Source organism: Chlorocebus sabaeus, chromosome 20, assembly GCF_047675955.1.
Source record: "Chlorocebus sabaeus isolate Y175 chromosome 20, mChlSab1.0.hap1, whole genome shotgun sequence".
NCBI lineage: Eukaryota > Metazoa > Chordata > Mammalia > Primates > Cercopithecidae > Chlorocebus > Chlorocebus sabaeus.
The window spans coordinates 25254359-25266607 of NC_132923.1; the positions used below are offsets into that span (position 1 = coordinate 25254359).

At 40.4% G+C, this 12249-nt stretch overlaps 1 protein-coding gene across 1 annotated transcript; it reads right to left on the minus strand.

Annotated features, from left to right (window-relative positions):
* Nucleotides 1-469: 469 nt before the first annotated feature.
* Nucleotides 470-10662, minus strand: CHIA (chitinase acidic). Its single transcript, XM_073007828.1, is given in 13 exon segments — nucleotides 470-670; nucleotides 672-738; nucleotides 1469-1614; nucleotides 1702-1821; nucleotides 2266-2451; nucleotides 2754-2877; nucleotides 3058-3182; nucleotides 5419-5518; nucleotides 5520-5579; nucleotides 6256-6312; nucleotides 8622-8823; nucleotides 9317-9346; nucleotides 10542-10662. Coding segments are annotated over 13 exon segments (1461 nt in total). The 5' UTR covers nucleotides 10585-10662.
* Between the last annotated feature and the right edge of the window lie 1587 nt (nucleotides 10663-12249).

Genomic DNA, 12249 nt, shown 5'->3' on the forward strand with positions numbered 1-12249 from the left:
CCGGAATAGCTCTAGGTCTTCAGTAGAAGTGGAGAGAATGTCCCGGTCTTCCACTCCTTGAGCAAGCCAGGCAGCACTGCCTGTGTCCCCCAGTCTCATGGAAGCACCTCAGCTCCTTCCTGAGGAAAACTGCCTGGTGACAGACCTATCCTTTTCATGTCCTCATCCCACTCATGCACCAAACATTCAGACATTTCCTCCTTACGGCTTCCAACCTTCATGCAGATGAGCACAGGGAGATAGAAGACTGTGGTGCTTTAGCTCCACCACTTCCTCCCACACTCTACTCCACCACTCCACCCCCATGCATAGCCCCTGCTTTCATATCTAGAAAAGGTTTCCACCTACATCACTTAACACCAAGGACACTAAGGTTTTGACTGCTGATTTTATTGCAGGACTTTAGGTAGGAGCAATGTGTCCTAAGCAAAAGGGACTGGAACTCTAGGGAGTATAGACCAGGTCAAGTTTATGTCCAGTTGCAGCAATCACAGCTGGTATCGAGGACAAGTCCGGCCGGGCAGTTCTGCTGGTATGTGACTCCTCCATTCACGCAGTGCCAGAAGGCATTTCTGTTATTTGCCACCGGGTAGAGGCCATTGGCTTTGCCAGCACAGAATCCGCTGCCTCCGGAGCTGCCTCCAGAGCTGCTGCTCCTTCTCCCATGTTCCTGCGGCCACTCTGCTACCACTGGGAGCAGCAGTTATTGCCTCAATGGGCTGAGCTACCGCGTGCAGCCTGAAACACAGAGCAGTAAGAGCAGACTAGTGGGCTTGGGAGAGGCTCTAAGTTTCACCTAGAGGTGAAGAGAACTGTGGGAGTGGAAGTGTGGAGGTGGGGTGCAGCTGGCTCTGGATCTCTGCAACTCAGAAGAGAAAGTAGCTCCATATTCAGGAGTTAAGTAAAGCTATTGTGTCAAGCCAGCCTGCCTTCAATTGTAAAAAAAGGTTGTTCTTTCCTTATAACATCCAAATCATTCAAAAAATATTTACTAACCACCAAATGTATGCAAAACACTTTTCTAGAACCTGGGCATAAATGGTGAACCAATAAATTCTAGGAAAAATCTGGAAGAAATTTAGAGAATTGATATGTCTCCTGAATCACAGATTAGAGATATGTGAACATTGGTAATGGTTCCTTAAATCTCCCCACGTGGGCTAAGAAAAACTTTGAATAAGGGATTCATAGAGAAGTAGATACTTATATTGATGTTAGTATAATTGCTTGAGGCTCTTCCACACCCTTAAGACTTAGCAGACTTAGAACACCCACCCAGTCAGGCCTGGCTTCCCATAAGTGCATAATGTTCCTGACATGGCAGTTCAAGGGTAGAACCTGTCTCTCACCTGGGCAGGAGCAGTGAGGTGAAGTGGAAAGAGGATCCCTGGCAGGTGGGAAGACATCAGGGTTGCTTTTTGAGTTGGAGAAGGGGCATTTATACACCTGGGCATTCCCCCCTAGTCACTTACTTGCACTCTACAGGCCAAGGGCCTTCGTCAGGGTAGAGATTAGGGGAAACTTGCCCTGGTTGCAGAAAGTGCCAGTAAAGTCATCCAGATCAATGGCCCAGACCATGGCACCTCCAAATTGGTTGCGCTTAAGCCATTGAGCCTGTTTAAAGAAAGAGGATAACAGGAATCACTTGCTTTTCTGGGACTCAGGGCTGGGACCTCAGTACATTTAAGGGACTGATCTTACCTTAATATTGAAGCTCTTGACATTGTCATAGCCAACCCACACATTGCCCTGATAGGCATAACGCACTTTCTGAGAGGCGTCCCATCCCTCAGTGGCTCCATTTTTCAGGAAGGTACAGATCTTTCAAAAGTCAAGAGATTCAAATCTTTTAAATGTTACTCCCATTAAAGAAAAACATGTTTCCAATTTTTCTTCTTTCATGTTTCCAGTTGGGGTTTTGCTGAATTTCTAATTACAGGTTTTTATATGTAGTAAAGAGGATCAAGTTGCTTGTCAAATGATTTTGGGAACCCACAGTAATATGAGATGTATATTTATTTTATTACCTGTGTGCTAATATAAATTACATTAAAAAGGTAGTCTGTTGTGTGAAGGGATATTATGCATTCTTAAATGCTCTTCATTTGGATTATGTAAATGAATGTTATTTAAACACTTTAAGCAGCTGTGTTTAAAGCATTTAGGTCAGAGACAGAATGAATATTCAAGATTTCAGCAGATTTTAGCTACCCTAAGGCACAGTGTATGGAATTCACAGAGCACTTTTCAGTCCAATCTATGTACCTCATAGTAAGCCCACGTCCCAGACTCCCCGGTATACGGCCCAGCAGGACCAGCACCAGAGGTGGGGGCACCAATTCCATGGTTGGAGGGGTTGCTCAGGATGAAGACGTGTCCATAGGTAGGGAATCCAACTAAGAGCTTCTCAGCTGGGGCTCCGTTGTCCTTCCAGTAGTTCATGGCATAATCCTGCAATGGCAGTGGGTTAGTTACAGGGCCCAAGCAGCTGAGGACCCAGTTCTTAGTTTTATTAGTCTCCTATTCCAACAGGTGAAACTGTATGCTGTTAATTGCAGATGGAGTAGTTTTTTTTTGTTTTTTGTTTTTTCAAAACATTTTGGTGAAATTGTAATTAATGAAATATGATCAACGTGAAGACAGTTGTTTAAGTGAGACACTTGCAGAATTTATGTTTACTATGCGTCAAATTAACATCTGTGTGATTAACATCATCATCTCTGGTCTGCACTTGCATCTGTACAGGGACTCGCCACATTGAGGTAGGCATTGCTGCCAGTGTCAGTCGGGTATTTGTACAGGGGGCTGTTCTCTCCAGTGTAGCCCTTCCAGGTGCCATGGAAGTCATAGGTCATGACATGGATGTAGTCCAGGTACCTGAGGTGGGGTAGAGGATTTAAAATCGTTCTGATGGTCATTTCCCACACTCATGCCGGCACAGGACACCACTTCTAAAGCCTCCTAAACAAGGTCCCTGAATAGCAAGCCAGACCAAGGACAAGCCTCGTGTGCCCGAGTAACACCTCTAGGAGTTTGAAGATAAGGCACATCACTCACTGTGACAGCTGGGGGATCTCATAGCCAGACTGGATGGTGGAGATGCCAGCAGCTACTGCAGCAGTGACCAACAGCCTGGGCTTGTTGCTCTGCTTGGCCTCCTGCTCAAAAGCTTGACGCATTTCCTACAGAATAAAAAGGCATAATAGGACATCTATGAAGCTGATTTTAGCTCCTTAAATAATAATAGTAAACGTATGTTTGTATAATGCTTCTCTTTCTTAAATTGCTTTCACATATTTTATTTTACTTTAGTCTTTCAACAACCTGATAGAGTAGATAGGATAGATAATATTATTGAATTTTATGGCTATCTAATATGCATAAGAGTTAGGACACTTTCACCAAAGTCCCACAGTGAGTTAGTAGGTAGGTAATGACCAAAACCCAGGTCTCAGACCACCACCAGAGCTCCATTGTATCTCTATACTTTGAAGCTATAGTTGCAGGGATACCCTACATCCAGCAGTATAGAAATTTGTTTCATAAAGTAGATGAACTACTTTATAGGACTGACATCCCAACAAATAAAATGGTGAATTGGCCAATAAGGAAGGTGGTAACAGCTAGATGATAGGTTCCCATTCAATGCTAGAGATTAATCCACCTGTATCTGTGTGACTATAACCTCATTTGGAGTACTGGGTGTAGTTCTTATAATTGCACTATTAGGGCATGCCAGAGTATGTTCCAGTGAAGGCTGGGCCTGAAAATTGTCTTGTGGTTATTGGTTGAATGAACTAAGATATTTAATTGGAATAAGAGAAATTATAGGCAAGGCATTACAGCTGTCTTAAGACATTAAGCCCATATATTGCAAAAGGTGTAGCCTTATTTTCTGTTGCTTCTGCAGGCAGCACTAGAAACAATGACCAGAAGTTATAAGTTATGACTGGAGGCATGTTCCAGCCAAGAAAAGAGATACTCCTTTCTGATCATTAGAGCAATTCAACAAGTAAGGAAATAGACTTTTCACCTATTACTTAACATTGAAACTATTCAGAGGCTAGGTGATGATCTGTTACATAGCATGGTATAGCAAACAATCTGTCTTGGGAGACAGTAAGTCTAAAAATCAAGTATATCAAGTCAAGCTTTTTTGTCCTAGACTCCAGATTGATATTTATCTGACGCCTACTGGGCATTCCATTAGGATACCCTACAGATACTTCACACTCATCAAGTTCAAGGTCAGTTCTTTCAAATCTACACTTCTTCCTGTATTTACCGTCTTACTTAATAGCATTAAAATCAAAACCATCGTCAATGTCAGAAAACTGGGGGTCCTCTCCGTTTCCCATTTCCGGTTGATCTCCAAATCCTATTGATTCTATCCTCTTGATATCTCGTATATACATCCTCTTCTTCCCTCAGTGTTAGAGCCTTTGTTGGGGCCCTGATCATTTCTTGCTTGATTTACTGCAATAACCTCCTAATTCTATCCATGCCTTCTCATCTCCTTCTAATTTATCCTGTATGGTTAAAGCCAGCTTTCTACTACTTAAAATTCTTCAAAACAGTCCCATTGTGTCAAGGGTAAAGTGCAAATTGTTGAACATAACATGAAAGTTCTCACATTGTCTGGTTCTTCATGCAACTTCACAGTCATTACTCACCCACTTGCTCTCACTTATCTGTATATCATTTGTGCCATTCCCATCCTCACTTAATTGGTTAACACCAGTTTCTTTCAAGACTGAGCCCAAGCATCACTTTCTCTAGGAAACACTTTCTGATCCTGCCCCAGAGCAGATTTAGGTACCCTCTTTCCTTGTTACTTTTGTACTCTGCAGACCTCTAGCATGGCATTGATAACAATGCACTGTCATTGTTCATTTTTTTCAGTCTTCCACTTCAGAAGAAGTTCTTCAAAGTCAAGGATAGTATCTTATTCTTATCTTTAGCCTGACAATGTCTGCCACAGAATATGTGCTCAGTAATAATGGGCAGCCTACTGTAATGCTTAGGAACAATGGACTCTGTAGCCAAACTGCAGAGGCAGTTACGATGCCTACTAGTTGTATGATCTTGGGCAAGTTACTTAAACCCTCTCTGTACTTCAGTTTCCTCATCTGTAAAATAAAGATTATAATACTTATAGTATGTGTGCCATATGAAGATAATGTGAGTTATGGTTCTTAAAACAACATGTAGAGCAGCACCTGGCACACAGCTTACATATTGTTTTGTTGTTGCTATTAAATGTTTGTTGAATGAATGCATGATACATAAGAATCTTTGCAATGCTAATATTCTATCAGTTTAAATTCAAGTTTAGTTTTCCCCTAGAGTCACCCAATTCTCCTTGGAAAGAACGACTTTGAATCTTTTTGGGCTAAAGACTGTGACTTCCTTCCCCACCTGCACCAGGAGAGTGAAGAGATGCTTGTCCTGAGGAGGGCTCCCACGAGAGCCAGGGTACTCCCAGTCCAAGTCCAGCCCGTCAAACTCATACTGGCGATTTGATGACTGAGGTGATGAAAGTCTGGTGGTTCTCAGAAGTAGAAACCATGGCAGTGAAACTGAGGGAGAACCAAAGAAGGCAGGGTGAGGCCTTGGTGGTCCCAACACCTTGGAGTAAAATCAAGCTCTCCATTTCTGCCTCGGAGCCCTTCATCAGGACCCATAGCTCAGAGTAAAGCATGTTCTTGGTTTTCTCCTCTCCTTCCTTTGTAATCAGCCATGGTATCTTCACATTCCCTTTATTTTGTTATCCGCCCCCATACTCTGCTCTTTCTCCCAAGTTGCCCTTGTTTCTTTGAATACCTGGCAAACCCAGCACACTGGGTCCCTTCCCCAAACAGTCCGCCAAGTTCATGTACCCTCCAAGAAGTCCTCTTGTTTATTTGCGTGATTTTCTCGTTCCTCCCCACACCAGAAGATAAATAGAGGGAAGCACTGTAACACTCTCCTTGGGGTTTGTACTCTTGAAATACTTTAAGAAGAGGTTGTTTGGGAACCTCAGTTAGTAAACCTCTGTGGATAAGGCCCCAAAATGTCCACCAAAAATTAAATGTATGAAATAAAATGTGTTCCACTAAATACTGAGGTTCTGGTTTAGCGACTTATTTAATTCATATATTTGTTTATGTACATCCTCAACACCCTGTCTTAGACTGTGAAGTCTAAAGTGACAGTGATCACATGGGGCTAACTTGTTTTCAATAGCAAACAAACATGCTCTCTAAGAAGACTTACGGGGCAGTCCCGAAGTTCCAGCCTCCAATGGCCAGGAGAGTTTTCAGCTGCCTGTTCCTGTAAAGCAAGGATAGAAACAGATAAATTTCAAAATTCATGACTCTCTCCATTTAAAATGCATTGCCTCAGTATTGGATCTTGTCAGATATTTTTGTTTTGCCTTTTGTAGAACAATTTTCCTCCGCTACTGAAAACTTCCTTTATAAAAATTCTTTGTGTTGTTCTTGTCATGAATGCACTCAGGGTTCCCTAGGGAAATCTAAATTTGAAACTGGGCTTTAAAAAATATTGTGTATTGGCAGTAACTTTGATACACGTAACTTTAAAAAGCATGAATAGCTAATATAATATTCTATTCCATCAGATAAAGTGGTAAATGTTGCTTGAGCTTAATTACATTCGTAGCCTCTGTAACATTAACATAAATTAATTGGCTTGAAATTATACACATTCTCTGGAATAGACATTCCCAAACATAAAAGTATGTAATAATTAAGTGCAAGGGTTGTGGGAGGACAAGATTAAAAATCTGGGTTTATCACCTCTTCCCCTGAGATTCCAATTAGGTTGGATTGCAGTAGGGACTAACACTTTAATCAAGTACCGCACATGATTTTGAGGCAAGGAGTCAATGGACCACACTTTCAGAAACACTGCTGTAAAGGAGTTTATTTGCTCTGAGTCATTGTGACTTAAATTCTAGTGGCTGCATTCACGATAATACCATTACTGATAGTGGCAATCACCTGTACTTTCCTTCCCTTAAATATGACTAAACTGAACAAAATCAACTCAGAATGAATGAAAGACCTCAATTTACGACCTCAAATTGTAAAACTACTGGAGGTTTTACAAATTGTAAAACTCCAAGAGCTACAACAAGAATTTTTTGGATACGACCTCAAAAGTGCAGCAACAAAAGCACAAATAGACAAATGGGATTACATCAAGCTAAAAAGCTTTTGCATGACAAAGGAAACAGAGTGAAGGGACTACCTATGGAATGGGAGGAAATAGTTGGGAACAATATGTCAAGTAAGGGGTTAGTATCAAAAATATATAGGAAATTTGTACAACTCAGTAGTGAGAAAGCAAATAACCTTATTAAAAAATGGGCCAAGGACTTGAATAGACATTTCTCAAAAGAAGACATACCAATGGTCAACAAGTGTATGAAAAATGCTCAACATCACTAATCATCAGAGAAATACATATCAAAATCAAATAAGACACCACTCAATCCAGTTAGAATGTCTGTTATCAAAAAGATGAAAGACAAGTGTTAGAGAGGATGTGGACAAAAAGGAACTCTTGCACACTTATGGAAACAGTATGGATGTTCCTCAAAAAATTGAAAGAATAACTACCATATGATCCAGCAGTTACACTACTGGGTTTATATCCAAAGGAAATGAAATCAGCGTGTTGAAGACATATCTGAATTTCCATGTTCATTGCAGCACTGTTTACAATAGCTAAGATGTGGAGTCAACCTAAGTGCCCATCGATGAATGAATGGATAAAGAAAATGTGGTATTTATAGACAATGAATACTATTAAGTCTTTAAAAAGAGGTGGAAATCCTGCCATTTGCAGCAATGTGGATAAACCTGGAGGAACTTATGTTAAGTGACATAAACCAGGCACAGAAAGACAAATACCACATGATCTCACTTAAAAGTGGGGCTCAAGCAATCCTTCTAGCTCAGCCTCCTGAGTAGTTGGGACTATAGGCCCGTGCCACTATGCTCAGCTAATTTTTCAAAGAGGCAGTCTCACTTTGTTGCCCAGGCTGGAGTATTTTGTTATAAGAGGTTACTAAGATTATTCACATTATCGTTGTTAAATATAATTAAAAAGATGAAAGCACAATTAAAAAAAAAAGTGGAATCTAAAAGAAGTTGAACTCATAGAAGTATATAGTAGAATGGTGGTTAGCAGAGGCTGGGGTGCTGTGGGGGTTGGGGGGGATGTTGGTGAAAGGATACAAAATCTCAGTTACAAATGAGGAATAAGTTGCAGAGGTATATTGTACAGCATGGTGACTATTGTTAATAACAATATATTGTATTTTGAAAATTGCTAAGAGTACATTTTAAGTGTTCTCACCACAAAAATATCAAGTATTTGTGGAAATGCATATGTTGATAGTTTGATTGAGCCATTCCACACCATATTCATATTTCAAAACATTACATTGCCCATGATAAACACATAACAATTTTTGTCAATTATAAAATAAAAATGAAATGCAGAGTCTTGGTCCCCATCTCAGATCCACGGATCTGAACTACATTTTAAGAAGCATTAATGTTTGGGAAGTGCTGAAAAAGGGGATATCAAATTAAATATCTCCCTCCTCTTACTTATTTTTCAGGCCATTGAAAGCTTGGTAGACAGTCACATCATTCCATTCGATGGTGGTGATCTTGTTGTTCTGCATCCCAGCAAAGGCGTAGATCAGGTGGGTACAGAGGCAGGGGTCAATGTCGTCAGGCGTGAAGTGCCCCAGGCCTGACGGGTACTGGGCCCAGTTGGAGAAGTAGCATGTCAGCTGGTAGGCAGAGCCTGTGTGTAGTCAGCAGGAGGGACAATGGCCTGGTTTAGGAGTTGTGAGTTTTGGCCCTGAATTGTGCTGTGAGTTTTGGCCCTGCCTCTGTTTCCCTCCCTGTGCCTCAGAGGCCTGATCTCTGTGTGGAGGGAGGTAGTATGAACACTCTTGCAGATGCATCCTATGATTCTAACTCAGAACTAGTCAGTAACTTGGAGTTGTTGATTTTCAACTTTGACAGACTCATTTTGGGATTTTGGATAAGCCTAGGTGGAAGCCTTCTAAGAAAAGATGCCCATAGTCCTATGAAGCCAAGTGAGTACCAGTTTATAATTCAGATGGTCATGCTGAAGAGGATAGCAGTGACAGCCAATCCAAAACAGTAGATTACACCCAAATCAAACCCATCTGTCTGTGAAGCAAACAGCAGCTCTCTTTCCCTCATATGGTTTATCTCATACATATATGTATATATATATTCAATGATAAAACATGGAGTTCATGACTTACCCAGCTGTACATTCAGTACAAGAACAAGACCTAGATAGAAAGAAAAAGCATGTACTTTGAACCAGTTGTCTGTACCCCATAGAATCTAATTCTGAAGGATTGATTGCCTTCCAATTTGCCATAAATTGTTACAGCCTCAGTGAAATTTAGTGGTGATTCCAAAGGCTTTTCAGTGAACACAACAGTAGATCTACCTTTCCCTACCTTTATCAAAAATGACCATGGTGCCTTCTTCTTACTCCTTCCATGTCACAAATAAATGTTACTGAACGCTGAGTCCGAAGTCTACTATCTATGGAAGACGTACTTCCTGAAATCACCACTGGTCACTGTGCTCAGTGATGACACATCCATTCTTTCTTCCCCTACCTGAGTGATAGAACACAGCCTTCCAACAGACAAGGCATCTGCTAAAGCAGAGAATTCAGTATCTTCTGGGTGTTAGGAGTTTTTTGGAATGACTTTCAGGAGCTCTTATATGAGGAGAGAAGAACTAGGAACTATGGAGTTGAGACTCCAGATGACTTTCCCTGACTTCTACAAAGCAATTCTTCTACTCTGATTGTTTTATAAATTGAGCTTGAGGTTTCATTCAGAAAAGGTTCTGAAGCTTAAACAGTTTGAAAATCCCAGCTCTAGAGCAACCAATAAATTCTTGGTATGACTTGGCTCTAAACAACTTACTGAATCAATTTCTTTGTATAATTTAATTTCTAACATTTTATGGTACATCATCAACTCAGTAGGATAATAGAGGAATAAATGGAGAAATAATTCTGGAAACAGCAGAACAAAGACAACTTGCATAACTCTATCTCAGTTCCTACTGATTTTCTTCCCCGAAAAAGCTAGTCCAAGGACACAAGCACATCAATAAGCATTATTCCAATTAAAGTGAGACGGCGTAGGAAGAAGAGTAAAGAAAAAGGAATGGCCGAACAAAAGATGAAAAAGTAAGACTAACAGTGGGAGAAAGTAAGCCTTTCCTTTAGGACCAGGTCTGTGGGATTAACAAAAGCAGAAATGTTACCAGAGTCAGTTGAGGTTAAGAGAATGAGAGGCAGACTGATTTGTATATAACAAGATTCACTTGAAATTTGAAATGATGAAAGAAGAATGGAAAAGTATAGAGATATAGTTTGAAGACCACTTCATGATTGTCAGAGCCTGTGAGAGAAAAAGAAACCAGATAAGATGAAGGGTCAATCTTTGATTACAAACCCACCTGTGAGGAGAATAAGCTTTGCCATGGTTGCAGTCAGTACCATTCCTGCTAGGTTGGATTTTTATATGTTCTGATTCCATGATTATCACAAAGGCTTCCAAATGGAGAAACAATTTGACCCAGATGTGTAAGTAGTTAATCAGTAAATCAACAGACCTTCTCTTCTACAAACACCCTCCCAAGACCTTCAACCTACACCCTCCCACCACCAGCATCACCACCTTCTCTGCCCAACAAGGACAGAACAATGTCATGGTTCCTAACAGGGTGGTGGAGACCATCACCATGGAAACCACCAGTTTAATAGCTTTTTTGGCAGTTCCAAGGGTTGATAAGCATCTGTTTAGATACTGTGATTAAATTTTCTGTTGTGGACATTTTGTGTGTCTGGCATCAAAGCAAGTCTTTATGGAAAAATAAATAAAAAAAACCTTTGGAAGTTATTAGCTGTTCTTAAACCTTTTTTCCTCGTGGAATTATTCATATGTAATTTGTGCAATCAGTGCCTAAGAAATCTTCTCTCTTTAGGTGCTATTTTCTGAATATTCTATTCACACTTGTTTTTTTGGAATGGCTTCAAGTCATTACTATGTGATAATTTTATTTAAGAATGTTTGGATCTCAAAATGTCCCCCCTGAAAGTCATCAATAAGTCTCTGGTGTTCCATAGTTTCAAATTACATCCCCTAAAAACTATTTTGTGTTGCTAATGGATAGAAATAATGTTGACGATATTGAAATGAGTCACTTCATAGAATTTCAGCTTGACCATTTCTAGAATTTTCTATTTAAATTAACTCCAATCTAGCCCTCCAAACATAATTCACTACTATTATTCTATAATACATTTCTGCTTTGGCCAAAGGTCTATTCTTTGTCCTCAAACATGCCTTGCATGTCTTTGCTCAAGTTGTTTCTCCACTCCTTGACTGTAGTGTCTTGCCTGCAGTGTCTCCTTATCCTCACCGTCCATCCCAATCTTAGCAGTTCTTCAAAGTCCAACTCAGATCTTTTCTTTGTATCTTAATGATCTCTCCTTCTTCTGATGTACTTCATGTGCTCTAGCACATATTTTCTGTATTGCTTATATGATACTGTCTTGTGACAATACCAGGAATGCAGTTGGTGGCAATATGGGTGCTCATTATGGGATTTCAGCACTTTAGCAGAGTTCTTGTGAGTCCAGACAGGTTTCTCCATTTACCACATTTGGAAACTAAATTGTACCCATTTTTCCTATGATCGGTAGGTTAAGTGTTTGGTTCTACTCTCAGAACCAGAGAAAGTCTAATAGAAGTGCTGCCAGGAAAATATTTTATTTTATTTTATCTTAGTTCCAGGGTACACGTGCAAGGTGTGCAGTTTCATTACATAGGTAAACATGTGCCATGGTGGTTTGCTGGCACTATTAACCCATCACTTAAGTATTAAGCCCAGCACGCATTAGCTATTTTTCTTGATGCTCTCCCTCCTGCCACCCCCACCAACAGGCCCTAGTGTGTGTTGTTCAGGGAAAGTTTCAATTGTGAAAATAATCATATCAACAAACACTACAAGTACCTACAATGTGCCCGAGACTGTATTTGATGCTTATATCACTTAAGCTTTAATTTTGTAAGCAATCGAAACCAACGCTAATAAGTACAAAATACATTTGAAAGATACGTAGAAACTCACGGAATCAAAAAGAATACAGAACCTGCCTCTA